Below are 21,958 nucleotides of genomic sequence, written 5' to 3' on the forward strand. Positions count from 1 at the left end.
TGGGAGCATTACACGTGTTTTGTTGATATTGTTCTTAAGATATTTAAAATGGCACTGTCGTATACATTTAATTCATATTCGAATACCTGAATCATTTTGAATATTCGATTAATCATTCCCATCCCTAGTACCCGAGTAAACTAAAACGGTTACACCAAGAACACCGCTCCTAACCACGTCTCTCTGTGTGTTTCCGCAGCAGAGGGTGAGGCGTTTCCTCTAATCGCAGCGAGGCAGAGGGCAGCGTCGCTCTGCTGGAGACCGACGTAAACATCAGACGTTTGGCTGCGGTCATTCACAAGATGAGCCTGACTGTACAGGACTGTGTTTATTACTTACAATTCTCGTTATTACTGTTATTGTAATTATTGTTATTGTTATTATAATTTTTTTTTTTACCAACTATAACTCTGCTTATTGTTTGTCGATCAAACGATGGAACTTGTGAAGTTTCAGGAAAATGTGCTTGCAGAGCCCTGTGGAAAAGGGTGGAAGGACTGTAACATAAGCCACTCGCATCTTCTATGTTTGTCTTGGTTTCTTAACAAGTTAAATTCAACAAGGAGGCCTACTTTTAACTTCAGCCAGTTAACTCCTTGTCTTTTGTTTCAACAAATTTGAATGCTTTACGGGAAATCTTCAGTTTTGTGAGCCGGCCCCGCTCTTCGGCCAGAGAGGTTTAACTTATTGAGAAAGACTTGCTGTTTTTTCTACCTTTTTCACAAGTAATGCATCTATGCTTAGATAATGTAATTAAAAAAGATAATTGATTTTCCCTCTTCTTTTGGTGTCTGTGCACAGAGGTGAAAAGTGTTTTCTTACTCACACACGTATGCAAACAGGGTATATGCAAAGTGCATTGCAAATTGCTTTATATGTTTGAATCTGAAAAATGATCAGTATTAGGAACAAGATTAAATGCGAAAATACAGCCATGTTTTGTAAGAAATCTTCAAAAACAACCAAAAGCCAAGAATGTGTTCTGCTTTCATGTCCAGTCATTTTGTCAATGTGTTTATTTTTATGTTTATAAGTAGCTTGTCTTGATATAAACATCAACCATAGGTCGTTATCAGAAAATACAAAGATCCAAACATCTGCTGACAAGTTATTTTTGTTGTATCCATCTTTGTTATTTAGATATGGACCGTTCATTCTTGACATTGCAATATGATAACAAACCTACACATTTCTTTATCTGTAAAATGTAAATAAAACGCATCACATTGATTGAAATATAATAGATTAAAATACCAAACCATCAGAGGTGACAGATACATATCTTTAAACTGAAGGGTCAAACAAACTGGTGACGTCAATAAAAGGATTTTCTTAGAAAGATTGGTTTTAAAAAGTGATTTGAAGAAATGTAAGGTTTTTAAATGCATTTTCCCTAAAACATTTGTAAAGATGAACTTTGCTTAAACTAGCCATCTGAAAAACATAATGTGTAAACTCTAAAACAAATATTGTGCTCTGCTCAGTTATATCAAAGTTATGCTTCTTTTGAATTAACTTTTCTTTTCACACTCTTTGATATCAGAGTCTTTTAGATTGGTCTGCACCATTCAAACATTTGAAATTGAAACCTAAGGTGTAACGTTTTGTAAAAGTGTATCTGGCTAGTTATTAAGAATAACAACTGGATTACAATTCAGTGTACACATAATTGAGAACACTAAATTAAGTCTATACCTCAATCACCAATTTAGGGTGGTTTACACTAATAACCAACTTCACACATGCAGGTGTTTTACTCCAGGACCATGACAGGTGTACACTGTACCTTTTAGGGAGGTGTGTGGTGCAGTGGGTTGTGCGTTGATGTTCGGATCAGGGGGTCACAGGTTCAAACCCCACTGCAGTCAGCATGTAGTTGTGTCCCTGGGGAAGACACTTCACCCCAAATTGTTCCTGTGGGGATTGCCCACAGTATTGAGTATGTAAGTCGCTTCGGATAAGTGTCTAATAAGTGACATGTAATGTAATGTAGTTACTCAAAATGACTCTTTGTCCCTCGTATAACCTCTGCTAACACCCTGGGAAATACCCTTACGTGAAATATGGAATTGAAGGATCAACCATAGTCAGGCATGTCAGGAATCAAGGTCAAATAGATCCTTGACATCCTTAAATCAATATATCAAATCAATCCTGCACATAAAATATTGTTGGTTTCTCTCAGTTTTCCTTTCGAAATTCTCTCCAACTGTCAGATTGTATGTAAAGAATCGGCATGTCTCTAATATGTTCTCATCCAGACTGGCTTTTAGCTTCAATCTCTGCCTAAGATTGTTAGTGCTCGAAAAAACTCAATATTTATAGTATCTGCTCGCACTTGAACGCCCTCTGCTGTTATTTTCTCTTTCAGTCCACTCATCTGTAGGTCGATGCTGATTGCTAACGTAATGATTCTGAGCGAGCACCCCTCCGGTCTTTACGAGGCTCTCTGGAAAATGTAAGTTCATCTTTAGTATCCACCATTAACGGCCGATCGAAAATCATATCTGCCTAGTGAGCATAACGTTATTACAATGCTCTTCAAATCTCTAAACAACTACTCATGTCCTGTTGAAAGGGACAACTTCCTTTTGAAGACCACTTAAACAAGAAAGAACAAATGGTGTTATCAGGTTCGATATTTCAGTTACATCCTCTAGCATTATCATATTTCATCAGGTTTATTATTTTATCCAATGTACTTTTGACTACTGCATACATGATCAGGAAGGGCACGGCGATTTCTACCTTAAATCCATTATGGAGTAACATTGAGTAATGTTTAAAGTACAATTTTGATTGACTTAATGCTTCTACTCCAGTACATCTATTTGGTAAATACAATACTTTTTACTGCACAATCTTTCCCACAACTTATGATACTTAGCATATTCAGATTAATATTACTCATTCATTGGACATGTACACCCTTTTAGCAGAAATATATAAGAGAAAACAGCAGTGTCTAAAAATCCACTGCTCAATAATTAATAAACAGGAATGCTAAATAGTTTTCAGCCACTTTTAATAATCATCACATTCTATAAGCCCTTGTTTGTAACTTATTCCAGCAGAAACACACCATATGATTACTTTAATTTGATGAAAGTGTGTTTTGAGAGTAAATGTATAGTGATACAGTATCACTGATAATGATTTGGAGCAGGGGTGGGGAACCTTTTTCCTCTCAAGGGCCATTTCGATTTTTACAATATCCTCAGAGGGCCGTACAAATTATTGACCTCTGCTTAAAAGAACTAAAATCACAGCCCATTCATTTCATTCTGTGCAAAGAAAAAGCAACCTTTTAATCCAGATACCATGACTCGCGTATGCATGCACGTGCACGGTGTGGCGTGACCACCAAAACAGAAAGATATGGACACAAGATGTGTGCAAATGTATTTAGTTTCCTATCCATGTGAACTGGAAGCAGATTTATTTTTCTTTATGAATATTTGACAAATCACTCCCTTTTCAAACTGTATTCTTGTTTATTTATAACAACTTTTTTTACTGTCATATAGTATTTTATACCTGTTAAACCTATACTTTATTCTCTTTTATAACTATAATGATCATATAAAGATGTGCCTTTACCTCACTGGTTGTAGAAAAAGCGTCTTATATTCGTTAGCATAGCTAGCTAACCAGATGCTAATAACAACAAAGTTATTGAATGTATGATCTGTATGACAGATGAACAGATCGCCACTGGGCTTTCAACTAAAGACACAGACACGCAGAAACTGCGGCATGTGTACGGCTCCTTATCGGTACTGCAATTTCTGAAGTGCTGGAGTGGCGTTCTGGTGCTCTCCGTCAGAACTGCATCCCTGTCAGTCGAGACATATGACACGTTAGGCTCGTGTTGTGTTCAAGGACCCTGACCTTGGCCAGGAAAAACAGGCACTCGCTTGTTTAATTTTTTTGCGGTCTAGATTTCTTAGATCCCAGGTGAGCGGGACTTTCAGGGGTGTGTCCTCATTGGCTACTCCGTTTTTGAGTGACAGCCCACTACACCACAGATCATACAGTGCAACTCATCCAGCAAACTCCGGAGTCCACTCGGCCACGTTATACCTCATTCACACCAACGTGTTTCAGGGCCGGTTCGGAGCTGGAGCTTGAAAAGCACCGGGTTTTCCTGTTCACACCGCAGCGGAGCAGCCTCTTAGCTCCGGAATACGGTTCGTTTCAAGCACCAAATAATTGTCTGGCTAGAGCAAAAGCACCGCACGTCACGCTTACGTCGAGGCGGGGGCAGGGGCGGGATCAACTCCTGAACAACAACAAAAAGCCGGCGTTTTATCCAGTTTGTACACAACGATGGAGAAACTTAACAAGCAGCAGTGGTCCACTGAAGAGACCAGCTACCTACTGGGAATATGGTCTTCCGAAGAGGTACAGAGGAAGCTAGAGCACAATCGGCCATTGTTGTTGTTGTTGTCGGTGTGAGCTGTGAGGGGTTTCCGCCCGGTTTGGTTACGTCATGACCCAAACGATGACGCAATGACGCAGCACCAGTCGGACTCTGGGCAGTGTGAAAAGAGCCGGAGCTAAACCGAAGAACCGGTTCTGAACCTGAAAAGCTCTAGCACGGAGCTTGAACCGGAGTTGCGTTGGAGTGAATGAGGTATAGTGTTGGTGTCTCCTGGGGAGTTTCATGAACATATCGGACTTATCTTATGGATTGCTGTGCATTACACTTGTGTTGTGTAGTTTATACTTTATTCCAACTTTAAATATTTTAATACCTGAACACACTGCTGCTGTTAAATAATTTCCCAATTTGGGATTGATAAAGTGTCTGTCTGTCTATTTATTTTATAGATAAAAAAAACACATCTATGTATTTTCAAGCTAAAGGTGATACACAATATAAACTGCATACTGTTATTTTTTCAAAGACATATTTAAGACGACGGATCAGCTTTTTACTCTCGCAAGGATCCTGGAGGGGGCCTGGGAGTACGCTTATCCGGTCTACATGTGTTTTGTAGACTTGGAGAAGGCGTATGACCGAGTTACTGTGGGAGGTGCTGCAGGAGTATGGGGTGAGGGGGTCTCTACTCAGGGCCATCCAATCTCTGTACTCCCAAAGCGAGAGCTGTGTCCGGGTCCTCAGCAGTAAGTCGGACCCATTTCCGGTGAGGGTTGGCCTCCGCCAGGGCTGCGCTTTCGCTTTGTCACCAATTCTGTTTGTAATATACATGGATCGGATTTCGAGGCGTAGTCGTTTTTTGCGGTCTAGATTTCTTACATTTTTTTCTTTTTTGCGTGTGTTTATAAATTACCTCGAGGGCCGTACCAAATTGTCTCGCGGGACGTATACGGCCCGGAGGCCGGAGGTTCCCCACCCCTGATTTAGAGGTTTCTGGCTGCTGAACTTAAACACCAGTCCTTGATTTCTTTAAAACGGTCATCAAAAGAGTTCACTATTTGCTCAGGTGTCACTTCTTGTGTCACTGGATATGTGTGAAGGATCACACCTGTTCTTCAAAGTCCTAAAATATTTATCCCACTGGAAGCCCAGTGAGGTTAAACCAATTACTAAAAAAGGTCTGAAAGTGTCAGGAAACAAGGTATTTTCAAAATGATGTAAAGGGAATAGGAAAATTGGATGCTGATATTTTTTGTATTGTAATTGTATATTTTCTATATCTCCTTTTATAAATAGCTATTAATTACATAAAACCAATATATTAAACCATTTTATGACATGATAACATAAAACTAGCTTAACTACATTTTGAATTCTGCATGGCAACAGCTGATGCTAGGCTAGGGCTAGGCTAGCTTTCAGTTTGATGATTTCGCTGAGACAGGATTTTGCTACTACCTTATTCAATACTTATTTGTCAATATGTGAGTTCATTATCATTGACATGTTTAATCACAAGATACAACTTGAATAGAAAAAAGTCAGTTAATGTTTTTTAAGCCAAAGCTAGCTGTGGCCATTTCACTATAGCCTACTATTGCCGTGTTCTTTTATTCCAGGAAAGACAAAGAACTTCTAAGTTTAACTATTTATTATAAGAGAGCCAAATATATATATTCACTTGGCCAAGGACTCGTCACGTCATATAAATCACAGGCAGCAAAGCTGTTATCTGTTACCACTATTTCCGTAAAGAGCCCCGAACCTCGTGGGTCAATACTTTACACAGGGCTCTGCCCATACATTTATGATTAAAAAAAAACTGAGTCAAGCAAAATAAAATACATTTCAAAAATAAAAATATAAGTTGCTAACAAATCATTTGTGTAATCATGTAAACTATAAGTCTTTTTTCTTTGTTTTAACATAGGTTTTTGTTTGCAGTTCTTGTTTCTTCTTTTGCTCTCGCTGCAGCTCTTCTTGTTTGTGCTCCCTCATTTTTTGTTTTCGATTTTGACACAAACATCCCAGGTGAGCGGGACTTTCAGGGGTGTGTCCTCATTGGCTACTCCGTTTTTGAGTGACAGCCCACTACACCACAGATCATACAGTGCAACTCATCCAGCAAACTCCGGAGTCCACTCGGCCACGTTATACCTCATTCACACCAACGTGTTTCAGGGCCGGTTCGGAGCTGGAGCTTGAAAAGCACCGGGTTTTCCTGTTCACACCGCAGCGGAGCAGCCTCTTAGCTCCGGAATACGGTTCGTTTCAAGCACCAAATAATTGTCCGGCTAGAGCAAAAGCACCGCACGTCACGCTTACGTCGAGGCGGGGGCAGGGGCAGGGGCGGGATCAACTCCTGAACAACAACAAAAAGCCGCCGTTTTATCCAGTTTGTACACAACGATGGAGAAACTTAACAAGCAGCAGTGGTCCACTGAAGAGACCAGCTACCTACTGGGAATATGGTCTTCCGAAGAGGTACAGAGGAAGCTAGAGCACAATCGGCCATTGTTGTTGTTGTTGTCGGTGTGAGCTGTGAGGGGTTTCCGCCCGGTTTGGTTACGTCATGACCCAAACGATGACGCAATGACGCAGCACCAGTCGGACTCTGGGCAATGTGAAAAGAGCCGGAGCTAAACCGAAGAACCGGTTCTGAACCTGAAAAGCTCTAGTACGGAGCTTGAACCGGAGTTGCGTTGGTGTGAATGAGGTATAGTGTTGGTGTCTCCTGGGGAGTTTCATGAACATATCGGACTTATCTTATGGATTGCTGTGCATTACACTTGTGTTGTGTAGTTTATACTTTATTCCAACTTTAAATATTTTAATACCTGAACACACTGCTGCTGTTAAATAATTTCCCAATTTGGGATTGATAAAGTGTCTGTCTGTCTATTTATTTTATAGATTAAAAAAACACATCTATGTATTTTCAAGCTAAAGGTGATACACAATATAAACTGCATACTGTTATTTTTTCAAAGACATTTCAAAGGCATATATTGCTATGTTTAAGACGACGGATCAGCTTTTTAATCTCGCAAGGATCCTGGAGGGGGCCTGGGAGTACGCTTATCCGGTCTACATGTGTTTTGTAGACTTGGAGAAGGCGTATGACCGAGTTACTGTGGGAGGTGCTGCAGGAGTATGGGGTGAGGGGGTCTCTACTCAGGGCCATCCAATCTCTGTACTCCCAAAGCGAGAGCTGTGTCCGGGTCCTCAGCAGTAAGTCGGACCCATTTCCGGTGAGGGTTGGCCTCCGCCAGGGCTGCGCTTTCGCTTTGTCACCAATCCTGTTTGTAATATACATGGATCGGATTTCGAGGCGTAGTCGTGGGGGAGGGGGTCTGCAGTTCGGTGGACTAAGGATTGCACCACTGCTTTTTGCAGATGATGTGGTTTCATGGCTTCATCGGTCTGCGACCTTCAGCACTCACTGGATCGGTTCGAAACCGATGGACTGTCGACTCCAAGTAGGGAATGAGTCCTTACCCCAAGTGAAGGAGTTCAAGTATCTCGGGGTCTTGTTCTCGAGTGAGGGAACAATGGAGCGTGAGATGGGCTGGAGAATCGGAGCAGCGTTGTGACGAAAGGAGAGCTGAGCCAGAAGGCAAAGCTCTCTGTCTACCGGGCCATTTTCGTTCCTACCCTCACCTATGGTCATGAAGGATGGGTCATGACCGAAAGAACGAGATCGCGGATACAAGCGGCCGAGATGGGTTTTCTCCGCAGGGTGGCTGGTGTCTCCCTTAGGGATGAGGTGAGAAGTTCAGTCATCCGGGAGGGACTCAGAGTTCAACCGCTCCTCCTTCGCGTCGAAAGGAGCCAGTTGAGGTGGTTCGGGCACCTAGTAAGGATGCCACCTGGGCGCCACCCTAGGGAGGTGTTCCAGGCACGTCCAGCTGGGAAGAGACCAAGGGGTAGACCTAGGACCAGGTGGAGGGATTATCTCTTCGCTGGCCTGGGAGCGCCTTGGGATCCCCCAGTCAGAGCTGGTTGATGTGGCCAGGGAAAAGAAAGTTTGGGGCTCTCTGCTGGAACTGCTACCCCCGCGACCCGACCACAGATAAGCGGGAGAAGATGGATGGATGGATAGGACAAACAATTAAAGACTGCTTTAATTTAACAAATTCTACAATATAAAAGTGGCAGATTTGCTTTATTAAACAGACCAGACTTAGGTTGCATACACAATTAGGAACATGCTCACATCTTACTATGTGGGTCTGAAGAGCTGAAGCATTCATACACAATGGATACAAACTGTGTTGTCTCATTCTATATCCTATGAGAAAATGATATACATTTAGCATTCAAAATTCGACATACTATTCCTGAGGAAGATCTGAATAATCAACAGATTTGAATGGAATCTCTAACATTTTCATGTAGAATAAAGACAAAAGTGATTATACAAATTACATTTATTGAAATTTGAACCAAGAAGAAGTCTCAAAGAATGTTTTTAAATAAAAGGACATAAAACAAAAAGCTGGATAATAATACAATCTATTAAATGTAAAGACATTCGGTCAACTGAAATGACACTGAGCAAGTGATAACAACAATGCGTGGATGAAGCTGGTCTTTCTGCGCCGGTGTCTGAACGCTCACTCATTGCTAGCTATGTAGCTAACTGTTAGACTACTTAGCTTTCATTGTTATGGATCTAAAGGTAGCAAAAGCTAACTTTCATAGCACAGCTTTCCTTCTCACTTAACCCAATAAAGAAACCGACCGTATAGTACAGCACAAACAACATAAATGATCAATACTTACATATATTTTCACTTGAAGTATTAACATTTAATAATTGAAATGCTGGTTCTTCTGGGGGTGTTCTATCCACGCTCAGCTACCGCACCGCAGCTGCCTGCACAATCGCTGGAGGACTGGGCTTTCACTCAAAAACTGAGTAGCCAATGGGGACGCACCCCTGAAAGTCCCTGGGAGGTTTGTGTCAGAATCTCAAACAAAAAGTGAAGGAGCGAAAATGAGAGTGCAAAAACCTATGTTAAAACAAAGAAAAAATACTTATAGTTTACATGGTTACACAAATTATTTGTTTTCAACTTATAGTTTTATTTTTTAAATGTATTTTATTTTGCTTGACTCAGTTTTTTCTTCTTCTTTTAAACTCATAGTTTTGCTTTATTCTGAAAACGTGTTGCTTTATCTTTATGATACAAAACTAATCCCATAGACGTTGAGCACACACACGCAGCCAAGGCCAGAGCCCATACTGTATAGCCAGAGCCTCAATAACTCATTGTCTCTACAGTGTGCACCTGGCTTTTGCTACATTAATATTGCAAGCTAAAACTTTCTTCTATGACTTTTCCCTTCGTTTCCTATCCAACCCATCAACATTTGGGATTGGTGATTTTGTCTATTTATTCCAAAGTTATAGCAACATCTCATGAGCACAATAAGCATATATGTAATAATAAGAATCCCTCTTGTAATGTTATATAAAAATAGACTCCACACTATCTTGATTTGTCTCTAGCTGTGAAGGTTTGAATTATCTTTGTATCTAAAGATTTTTCTTATTTGAACCAATATATTTTTGATATCATAAAAGTATTCAACTTTGATACCACTCATATCAATATACATGTGAAGCTAGCAGCTGCTGTTTGAAAAAAACTAACATTTTTGTTTGTTTTGTGTACAAATTAGACGAAACTATAACATGCTATGCTTCTAGTCATTATGCTAAATTAAGCTAGCTAAATGTAAGCTAAAATAATGTGTAATTTACTGGTAATTTATCGTTTTTCTCAAAAGTTCCAACTGGCCCATTTACCAGTGAAAAAATAGAAGAAAAATAGCCTTTAAGTCATTATAATGACAAACTTTCCACAAAATAATGACTCTCTCAAAAATAATTACATTCTGTGGCAACATAATGAAATGAAGTTTTTGAAAATATTGACTTACTATCTCAAATAAATGACTTGATGTCGTAAAATACTGAAGTTATTTAATCTTGAAAAAACTTCAAACATTCATTATTTTTGAAAAGCTTTTCATTATTTGGACAGTCATTATTTTTTAGATTAGCGATTATTATAAAAAACATTCTCATTATAATGACCTTTTTCTTTTTCTGGAGGAAATGGGCTTCCAGGATTAACAACTAGGCTACATAAGTGGGGTAAATTAAAGTTTTAAGGTGAGTCATTAATTCTTCACTAACCTATGTGTTTAATATTTAGGATGCGCTTAAATATTAACTAAGCCTATTCAGCACCCTGTGGATCCACACAGACCGAGGGGACCTCCAGTGAGTCTGCAGGCTGAGCTGCGGGATAGAAAGGGTTAACGAAAGATGCAAGAAGTGCGTGAGCCTTTCTGAGCATGTGCTGCTGCTGCAGTGAAGTAAAATGTGTCAATTTCCATCGGACAGCAGAGACACGGTGAAGGAAGGAGAACCGGGGGCACCAGCCGAGCTGCAGACCGCCACCGCGACATCCTGGACCATCTTCCCCGGTGAATGTGTATGATCCTCCGGGTGTATTCTGAGGGAGACACCGCACAGCTCAAAGGTAAAAAAATAACCTGCACTGAGGATGATTCATGTCCGTCTGCAGAGCCGACATGAAGTCGACATGAAGCCAACATGTTATCATGGCTTTTCACGAGAACAATATATGTTTGTATAGTTTTTAAAGTGATACCATGTGTTCTTATTATATCTGGATTGGAAATAGCTGGTCGGTTATCCTTAATGAGTGTTTGCTTGCAAGTTGGCAGCTTTAAAAGCATGTTTTAACTGTAACCTAAACTAAACGCATTTTAAGCCAATGAATAGCCTATCGTTATCTGCATGTAGTTTTTTTAAAACAGGATGCATATCTCTTTATTTGGCGTGTTTTCTGTGCACAGTTGGGCTTTTACACCTGTTCAAATATGGATGGGACAGTCGAAATAAGCTCAGAAAGAGCAAAGAGGACACAAGTGTAACCCGTGTGTGTGTGTAGCCTACTTTGTTTGTATATGTTAGTGATTCTTTTTAAGAAACGTCTGTTTTAGATCCCCTTTGGTCACATTTCAGAGGGCTGATTTGAATGTTTGGTAGAGGATAATCGTACCGCACTGCTCAGTTGGAAGGAGCGTGATGCTGCAGCGGAGTCCCAGCAGCCGAGCATGCGCAGTGGCCCCTAGTTTCCAGGGACAAAATATGATGACTTTGGCCATCTAGCGTAATTACAACCCTCTGCAGTCTTATTTACAGAGCCAATTCATTCCCATGATGATTTCATTTCTAGGTCACATCTATGAATGCTTAAAAAAATGCTTGCGATATCTGACTGTGGTTTGGCTTTTTTAAATCCCTCATTGATTTATTCCATATAAGGCCTTTCCCCCTCAGTTTTGCACTGACTGTATCGACATGTTTGACCTATTTATAACCTGAGCACCAGCGTGAACATCGAAGAATCCCAAAAGGATCCCTATGACAGAGGCACTGGTTTAAAAAAAACATTCAGCCCACCTCAGCTGTGTGGACACTTGGTCTGAGTTATTGTAGTATTAAGTATGCCTGTTCTAATCGGTCCTAATGCAGGTTTTTCAGTTCCTGCTTCTCCTTGTAACAGACCTTATAAGGTATGTTGGTAATGCCTTTTTGAACAGCATGGTTAAAGACACATAAAAGGTCATCGTCGAAGCAGAGGAGAGTTTCTAAACCAAAACAGTCCTGCGTGTTCACAAAGTTATATAAACTGATAATTCCAATTTGGAAATATGGAAATGCTGATTATGTCAGATGTAGTTTGGAAACTTTCTGACCTTTTTCTGAAAGAGGACTGACAAGTTTAACTTAAACAGGAAAATAGTTATTCTACGTACATATTGTTCACAGTTCTCTCATAACCAAATTACATGTTATCACCCACATTGCACATCCTACACCAAACTCATAATCTACATATTTATCATACCTTTTATTGTATTCTTTTCACTTTTTATCATCATTTCTATCCTATATTTTCTGTACTTAATTCCTCTTAAAATGTCTTTGTTTATAGTATGCAACAAAACATTCCATGAAAACCTACAATAAACCTAACTCTGATACACAAATGTACGTGTTACTTATATACAAATATTGGACTTAAAAATCCACTATCAGTCTGGCTTTAAAGTTTAAATGGATTTTTTTGTGTGTGATACAATTTGATTTTTCTTCTGCACCTAAAAAGTTAAAACCCCTCTATGCTTTATACAGACCTTTTTGTTTTGCAAAGATCTTTCTTTCCTAATTCTTCACAGAGCCTCCATGATAAATTATGCATTGACAACCATTGATTATAAAGCTTTTTTGTGTGATACCAGATTAACAATCACATGCATCCCTCCATTAGAGGCATTACTCTCCGCTGCACTGATGGCCATGTCAGTAAATATCCTGCTTTCTCTGTAGCTGCTCCAAGATTTTCTAATCTATGTATGAGGCATGACCCGCGTGCTATTAGCGACAGAGGGCTTAGCTCCCATGTCTCGGGGTCTTTCATTAAACTGGAAAGCGCTCAAGAGCTGTAATGAGTGGGTCAGGGAGTGAAATAGCGTGAGGGAGATAGAAGAGACTTTCCGAGAAGGTTTGTAAATGTAAAGGTCAGTCTGTTTAAAGGATATTTTGTGAGTATTAATGGGTGATAAATAGGCTTGTAAACTGACAGACAGGCAGACAGAAAGACGGTATATTACTGAGAAGAAAAGGTACAACACAATACCTCCCCCCAAAGCAGCTTAGATGACTCAGAATAGATTAAAAATCAGAGTTCATTGTGCACCCGCTCCCAAAGATAAGACAACATCTCTCTGTTCCCTCAGTGTGTGTGATGTGAAGGTAGCAGTGACAGAGAGGTTTTATTGCAGCATCAGCAGAAAGTGATGCTTCATCAGAAATGCATGTCTCTTGATTGAATAACTTCAACACACAGCACATTTTGTTCAGTCAAATCTGCTTTAGTTTGAGGTGAACCAATTCCACTTTCTTCTCCATCCCAGCACCTATAATAGCCCGGAGGATATTGGATGAGACTGCGTTCCCTTGTGAAACCAAACTTGATTTGTCATTGTATTTGAGGAGTTTTTCCTCCTCTTTATCATATACCAGCAAACAAAGACACATTTTATTAATGTTTGTGTTATTTTTGGTTTTTATTTCTCTGTCCTGAGAGAAAATATAAAAAGATACTTACATTTTGCAGTGTTAAGCTCTTGTCATGTTATACTTAGATGGTATAGTATGATAGTAGTATATCTGTTTGCCTGTTTTTAACAACACTTAATATAAAGTATGATATCTTATTAAAGTTAGCAGCCCGATGCTATATGTTGGATTAGCAACGTGCCTTTTTAAATCTTTTTAAAGGTCATAAAGTAATATGAAAAAACATCTTTTATACAATGTTAGTGGACAAAGAGGAATAAGTGTCAGTGAAACCTTTTAGGTATGAACTCTCGAGAGGGCAGATCCTACCACTCTCTGTACCCATCACTCAGCTTGTTTTGTCCAGGCTCTCACCTTGCAGCTATAGAGGGAGGCCTCCTGTAAAGTCGAATGAGGCTTTGTGTTGGAAGTGCTGTGTGCAGGCTTTTAGTCTCAGCCCTCACGGCGTCTCTCCAGCTCGATCAGAAGCTGTACTCCTTTGGTTCTCAGATACTTTATGTGTCTCTGGGTGAATGTCTGGATATGGCTGCTCAATTAATCTTTAATCGCAATTACGATTTTGGCTTGCAACGATTATGAAAACAACATAATCGAAATAAAACGATAATTTATTTTCTTTATCTTTATTTTTTGTATTGAATTATACTTTAAGTTCAGGGTAATCAACTTTTTTCAATAAATGTTTTCAAATAAATGGATACTCGTTTTTAATAATCGCGATATCAATTATTGACCCAAATAATCGAGATTATGATTTTTGCCATAATCGAGCAGCCCTATGTCTGGATTTAGGATTGGGGAAGGAGACGTGTATTCATTTGAAACCCTGCAATGGCTAGTAGCACGGAAATGGAATAAGTACTTTTATTATGAACTCCTTTTGTCTATCACACATATTTGTTATAAATCACCTAACACTGAAGTTGTTGCAATATGGCATTATACCATCTGACAAAATAGCCCCCTTTAAAGACGATGTTACAGCTATTTTTCATATTTTTTCGAGCAAAATGTACAATTAACCATTTTTCCATTGTTGAATAATCTGCCGATTATTTTCCCATTAATCGTTTGGTCTATATATAATGTCAAATTATAAGGAAAAGGGCAAATTCCAGTTTATCGAAAGTCCAAGAGGGGGTCTTATCATTATAAAGTCCAAGATGATGTCTAATTGTCAGCCCAGAGATAGTCAGTTTAACGTGATACAAACAGGATAGCAGGAATATTTGAGATGCAGTGATGATGGGCAGGTTCGGCTACGAGACGATACATAAAACATTTTATCGGATTGTGAAAAAAAGTTTCTGCAACTTAGATTTTAGACTTAGTAAATGTGCAGATATTTAAACCGTTATTGCGTCCCGTCTTTATGTGAGGTCAGGCTTTTTGTACCTTGCATTGACCGTGAACAGTAATAAATGTTTTGCCCAGTAAGAGGATATTTGGGCACTAACAACTCTATTTGCTTCAAATGGTGAAGGAGACTGTTTAAGATTAGAGCCAGGTGGCTGTTTCTCTGGTTATTGATCCGTCTGTTGGAATTGATCGACATCCGTTTATTTTGTGCTGCTTCGGAAAAAAGTCCCCCTTCCCCCAAACCTTCCTCCCTCCCCCTTACCTTACACACACTTCTCATCAATCACTAAATAAATTGCTCATCACCCATCCAAGAAAGCAAATTCAATCAGGATCAATTTGTGTTGACTCAGGAAGCTACACCTCTAACAGTCTGTGCGGCTTTTAGGTTAGTAGTGCTGCTTGGAAATCACTTTACATCTGTAGATGTCTTGTGTTTTCTTTAATCTTTCTTTCCCATATTTTTAGAGGCTAGAATGCACAAATCCTTGAGAATGACTAATTCAATAAATATATTAGCAGATTTCTTGGTGTTAAGTTATCTGTCTGCCAAATCACTGGCACTTAACCACATTGGATGCTTCTGGTTCTCTACGCCGTGCTGCAGCGTCACAGTGACCTTCCTAAAGTCTGCACTGGCCTTGGATCTGTGCCAGAGCTACAGTACATGAACAGGGATTATGGTGCATGTGAGGTCAGAAATGGGTTATGGGTGATTTAATCACAGTCAGAGTTCACAGCTGTCAGCAGGCTGGCGGCAGAGTAGAGGCACCACTTTGTTTCTGTTTGTTTTTCAATTCAACCTTGGCTCACTCACATTGGTGTGTTTTCTTTATGCTTGTGTTTGTCTAACTGACAGCCTTGTTTTCAACCTTAGTTCTTACACTCCCTTTATCTGAATCATACTATTTATGTGTCATTTAAGAAACACACACTCATTTGGCGTCTTCCCTCAGACAAAACTCTTCCCTCCCCCTCAGTTCAGACAGCACCCTGCCTCTGTTGTGTCCCCCCGTGGTTAACGTGAGGTCAACAAAGCAGCTCTGCCACATTCACCACTCTGATGGCCCCCCTGCTGCCATGTCCCGTAGCAGGATTCAATTCAATGCGATGGCTAAGCAGGTCGCCGCAGCAGAAGCTGGCTGAAATCAACACATAAGAGCTGGGGGGTGCTGGGCGATATACTAAAACAGCTGCAACAACAACAACAGAATCAAACAGCACCCAGTGTGTGAAATGTGTCATACTGGGGCAGTGGTTCTCAAACTTTTTCTGTCAGGCCCCTCCTTTGGAGAAAAAAAAAGTCGGGCCCCCCCAACACAAATAGTCAGGCTCAGTGGCGGTGCCAGAGATTTCTTTTGGGGGTGCTGTGGGGTAGCTTGACGTTTCATAGAGGGTGCTCAAACATTTAGGGTTTCCCATTAATGTACCGGGCGCTACAGTGGAATTTTCTACTGCAACACTCTCCACACGCATACACACAGTGTTCCCGCAACTGTTACAACGAAGGCTCGATAATCAGCTCACGGCATATGTGTAAGCAGGGGTCAAGTGCTATTTTTATAGGTGGTGTGTGGACCTCACATTGGGGGGTCCGGGGCAAGCTCCCTCGGGAAGATTTATTTTTAAATATTGAAGTTAAAAGCATTAATCTGGTGCACTTTGAGAGCAAAATGAAGAGACCTATGGATACATCTCTCAACACCCATTTGAAACAGAACTGTAAACAGATTTACTTTTTCTTTATGGATATTTTACAAATCACTCTCCTTTTAAACTTTATTCTTGTTTTACTGTCATATAGTATTTCATAGCTGTTTTTAATTTATTCTCTTATTTTTTTATAACTATAATGATCATATAAATGTGTGCCTCGGAAATAGTTGTTTACATTAATGGTGACCAAAACGTTTGAGACCCACTGAGATAACACTGAGAGAGTCCTTTAGCTCACTGAGTCTCTCAGTCTGACAGGAGAGGACTCTCCTCCACTTTGTTGTTGAAAAAACTCCTTATATCCGTTAGCGTAGCTCACTAGCACCAGAAGCTAACAACAACGATCTCCGGTACCGGTGCGCTCTCTCTCTCTCTCTCTCGTGCACACAAAATGGCTTGTTCCACACACACACACACACACACACACACACACACACACACAGAGCCGAGCTTTAATGAAACACAGAGACCCAGACGTAATAGTACTGGACTGCATCATATTATTTACGAATCAATCATTTTTCAAATTATGATTTTTTTTTTTTAAATCTTTTATATAACAATTTTTCCTCCTGGTCTCTCGTGCCCCCCCTGGCATGCCTCTGCGCCCCCCAGGGGGGGCGTGCCCCACACTTTGAGAACCACTGTACTGGGGCAACGGGTCGATAGATGTGCCTCAGTGTGACACAGAAAGGACAAGTGGGAGAAGGCTGGCGTTTTCGGGTTTAAGACGCTGACCATGTAATCACACATTGCCAGTTTGAGTCTGAATGAGGACTTTTGTTGAATATCATCCACGATAAACATTCACGCTCTCTTCCTATTTCATGACAAAGGCAGTGTCAAGATGCTGCCAAACTTCTTAAGGAGTTGATCATATTACATCAGGATGTCTCTGACAAAGACACAATACTTTCAGGACAGATGTATGTTTATTGAACATTTAAAAATCTACACTTTGTCAATACGTGCAGTGCGTGTGTAGACCAAAGATGAAAAGACTGACATTAACAGAGATACTTAAAATTATACAAAACACATACCTCTAAATCTGTGATCTTAAGAGGTGCTTTTAGGCTGCTACAGTCTACATGCCAGGCTAAGCTATCAGGTATCATTCTACTCATTTCAATCGACGTAGAAGGCAATAAGCACATAACTTGGCTTTAAAGGTCTTCATTGATACTAATGTGAGGTTCACAGGGAAAAGTCTAGCATGCTTTACGTTAACTGGCTACTAATCTTAGATTTTGAACCTATTTTACTGCTTCGAGTTCTCTTAAATGAATAAAGCATTATGCTCAAAATATTCTGAAAACCTGTTTGACCTAAGTGTGCTTTGATAGATGAGAGGGAGCGTTTCCCATGCAGGCAGTAAAAAGATGGTATGAGGGTTTACGGAGGTCAGCTGGTCCATCGCTGTGGCCCAGGTCCTCACATGAAACCCTTGTTCCTTGTTTTGGAGAAATGTGCTAATCCCCATGGGCCCACTCTGCGCCCCAGCAGTTCTTTGAAGACCAAAAGATCCAACAAAAAAATCTGCTTTTGTACTTCAAACACAATATTGTACTCCTAACCTCTGAGCTTTGTATTTTGCAGAGCGTTTATGATCCATTATATAATGGTTGCCATTATGACACAGTTTCCTCTGGAGGCATTGTATAGTAGAAGATATACACTCTCAACCATGTGGTCTTTGAACTCCTCGGCATGATGCTGTTTGCCTCCAGTGTTTTTTATTAGACATGCGGCGTGATAAATAGAGTTGGAAGAAGGAACCTTGCGTGGGCCTCCTGACACCTGACACCAAAGCCTGTGTGCGTCAAGCTGCGGGATTTGGAAAAAGAGCACATGATGTGGCAGTCAGATGATAAAGATAAGAGACCCCCTCAGACAGTGTGTAAATAGCATCAGGAGAGCGAAGGCCTTAGAGGTGAAGTCCTCTGAAGCCTCGCCGGCTCCAATTTCATCTTTGTGACGTCAATCAAGGGTTTACTGCCTTGTCCTGAATTCAACTTTGGATAGACACCATTAAGATTTCAATCCTTGTCGATTTGTGCAAGTCAAGTCTACGGCAAACACTCTTCAGGCAGGTACTTTTAAAGAAAAGCCAATGGAGTAACCGTGCCAAAAAGAGGTGTTTAATACAGAAGTCTAATAATAATACATGAGAGAGACTTGTATAGCGCTTTTCTAGAAACTCAAAGACGCTTTGACAGAGAAGAAAAACAAGTAGAAAAAAAAAATACAGAAAGAGATAAACAAAATAGGGGGGGGGGGGTGGTCAGTGGTTGAATGCAGTGTTGAATAGGTGGGTTTTGAGTGATGTTTTGAATGCGGTGAGGGAGGAAGAATCTCTGATGGATTGGGGTAGTGAGTTCCAGAGGGTGGGTGCAGCAACGAAGAAGGCTCTGCCGCCCCAGGACTTGAGGTTGGTCCGGGTGGGGAGGGACAGGAGGTCGGCAGCAGCAGAGTGGAGGGAGCGAGTGGGAGTGTGTCTGCGGAGGAGGTCAGTCAGGTAGGATGGGGCCAGGTTATGGAGGGCTTTGTATGTCCTTAGGAGGATTTTCTACTGAATTCTCTGGGGGATGGGGAGCCAGTGGAGCTTGATGAGGACGGGTGTAATGTGTTCACGGATTTGGGTATGGGTGAGTAGACGGGCATAATAATATGCTTTTTCCCCATTATTTCAACCGTGATGATCTCATTCTGTGCACACCACAAGTAATTTTCCAACAACAGGACACTGTTAAATGATTTTGTTACTAGCTGAGGAGTTGGACATGTACCGCTTTTTACACTCAACTGAACTGCTGTGGTCTTGTTTTTGGATGCATTTTTTTGATTACATATCATGGTTAGCAATCACAAAGATGACTATATGCATTTCCTTTTCCGTGTCTTCTTCAAAATAAAAGTCACCCCTTTGTGTTTCCATTGGAAAGCTTTAATGTGAAGCAGCAGGCGGAGGATGCTTATTTGGATTTACCAGTAACTTAATACTGCTTTGACAGTGAGATTGATATCAGTGAGATAAAATGACACTAGATTATTAGAGCACATAATGTAAAAGCTTTAGATGTGTATAACAGAAAAATACCAAGCATAAATAGCATCAAAAAATGTAAAGAAACTTTTGAGATTTTGGGTAATTTTACAAATGTTAACAGACAAGTGGGAAACAACAAAAAAATACACATTTATACCTTTATTTTAATTACTTTGCATCTTCTCATAAATTCACCAGAAGAAAATACAAAATGTGCATATTTGAACAATTCAGAAAATGTGTAATTCAAAAAGGAATAGTCTTAATGTAAATAATACATTGAGGAAGTTTCATGATTCCATTTGTTAAAATTCTGACCCTATTCACCTTCAATGTCTCCCCTGAAAGTGTATGAAGTTGACATATTGTGTCCCTTTCTAACAACCTCTCTTTTGCTCCTTTCTCCTCAGACCTGCCACACATTATAACAGATAGAACATCAGTGTGAGAGCATCAGTAAGGATGGTGACCGTGGCGACCCCCGAGGCTCCCGTCCCTCTCACAGCTCTGTCCCGCTGGTACCTTTACGCCATCCACGGCTACTTCTGCGAGGTCATGTTCACTGCCGCCTGGGAGTTTGTGGTCAACTGCAACTGGAAGTTCCCGGGCGTGACCAGCGTGTGGGCGCTCTTCATCTACGGCACCTGCATCCTCATCGTGGAGCAGATGTACCTGCAGCTGCGCGGCCGCTGCCCTGTGCTGCTGCGCTGCGTCATCTACACCTTATGGACGTACATTTGGGAGTTTGGCACGGGGCTGCTGCTGCGACAGTTCAACGCCTGTCCATGGGACTACTCCGAGTTTCGCTACAACTTCAAGGGACTGATCACGGCTGAGTACGCGGTGCCCTGGTTCTGCGCCTCTTTCATCGTGGAGCGCTTTGTCATCCACAAAACGCTGCGGCTGCGGTTCCACGAGGGGCCTGAGGACGGCTGGTCAGGTGGAGGTGGAGGGAGGAGGAGCTTAGGGACGGAAAATGATGCTAATGGACACTTTAAAGGAGAATGAATGAAGGATTAACACAATCTGATCGCCTCACCCACTAACTGTGAGGGGTGAAGACACACACAGCTGTGTACACTGGGCTGGTGTGCAGAGGTGTGTCAGAACAGACGGAAAACGAAATCACTCCTCGTGCTCTCTGCTGTCCACAGAGACACAATAACTCCATGCTGCTGCATCTCATAACCAACACACACATTTCCATGTGGGGTTGACCTTAGGGAGATCAAGGTCTTAAATGACCCGGATTACACACTTACAATATCTCCTGTCCCACAGACTGCAAAAACCTCTAAATAAAAAACAAACACTTGTTTGGTGTTATCATCCGGGGAGGAAGTTAGTTCAAGAGCAATACTTGTTTTTCAAGGGCACATCATTGTATCTGAAAGCAGAATGCTTGCTGCATAGAAATCATCATAAAAAGTAGCTACAGCTGTAACAAGTTCTTTTTAAAATGTACATATTGTCCTTTAGTATTATTCAAAGTACTGTAGTAATGTAGCTACACAATGCTCTATAAGAACAAACCCACCATCCTCGTGTGTCATGAAGAATGTTTTAGTGAATATCGACAATGCCTCGGAAAAAAATGCATGAAAAAAGATGTCTTCCAATATAATATACATTTTTAGAAAGCTCATTCAGCAGTCATACTGTACGACAGTCTGCTGTGTGTGTGTGTGTGTGTGTGTGTGTGTGTGTGTGTGTGTGTGTGTGTGTGTGTGGTGTGTGTGTGGGTGTGTGTGTGTGTGTGTGTGTGTGTGTGTGTGTGTGTGTGTGTGTGTTGTGTGTGTGTGTGTGTGTGTGTGTGTGTGTGTGTGTGTGTGTGTGTGTGTGTGTGTGTGTGTGTGTGTGTGGGTGTGTGTGTGTGATGTGTGTGTGTGTGTGTGTGTGTGTGTGTGGTGTGTGTGTGTGTTGTGTGTGTGTGTGTGTGTGTGTGTGTGTGGTGTGTGTGTTGTGTGTGTGGTGGTGGGGAGCTCGGGGTTGTAGAGCCGGTTGACCACAGATCAGTTCCTGGTTGTTACTGTCTTGAAAGCATGTTATTATAAGTGTCCTCGAGCAAGGTAAACCCAAACTGTTCGCGGTGAGCAGAATCACAACCCTGCATGGCAGTATGAATGGGTGTGTGTTAAGGCTAATGTGAGATATTTTGAGGCGCTACAATGATGCAGTCCATTTGCCATAATAGCAGGGGCAAATAATTAGGAGTCATTGGCAGCAGCATAAAGCACCAAAGAAAAGCGTTTCATGTCTG

General features: G+C 41.0%; 2 protein-coding genes across 4 annotated transcripts in view; both read left to right on the plus strand.

The window, feature by feature from the left end:
• Positions 1–1,339, plus strand: part of mta1 (metastasis associated 1) — a 49,435-nt gene extending 48,096 nt beyond the window's left edge. Inside the window, exon 18 of one of the 2 annotated variants that reach the window (XM_034235369.1) lies at positions 203–1,339. The gene's annotated coding sequence lies outside the window, so the exon portion shown is untranslated. Of the gene's footprint in view, positions 1–199 lie in introns of both variants that reach the window. The other variant, XM_034235368.1, reaches the window with a different exon arrangement.
• A 780-nt stretch (positions 1,340–2,119) lies between these two features.
• On the plus strand, positions 2,120–21,437 carry tmem229b (transmembrane protein 229B). Of its 2 annotated transcripts, XM_034235462.1 has the most exons (3): positions 2,120–2,458; positions 10,803–10,941; positions 20,109–21,437. In XM_034235462.1, the coding sequence occupies exon 3, from the start codon at positions 20,161–20,163 to the stop codon at positions 20,704–20,706; it is 546 nt and encodes a 181-aa protein (XP_034091353.1). In that variant the 5' UTR covers positions 2,120–2,458; positions 10,803–10,941; positions 20,109–20,160; the 3' UTR covers positions 20,707–21,437. The 2 variants fall into 2 exon arrangements, with proteins under 2 accessions (XP_034091353.1, XP_034091352.1); XM_034235461.1 differs by lacking the exon at positions 2,120–2,458 and having other exon boundaries at positions 10,666–10,941.
• Positions 21,438–21,958: the final 521 nt, after the last annotated feature.

Source organism: Gymnodraco acuticeps, unplaced genomic scaffold, assembly GCF_902827175.1.
Source record: "Gymnodraco acuticeps unplaced genomic scaffold, fGymAcu1.1, whole genome shotgun sequence".
In the NCBI taxonomy this organism is placed as follows: Eukaryota; Metazoa; Chordata; class Actinopteri; order Perciformes; family Bathydraconidae; genus Gymnodraco; species Gymnodraco acuticeps.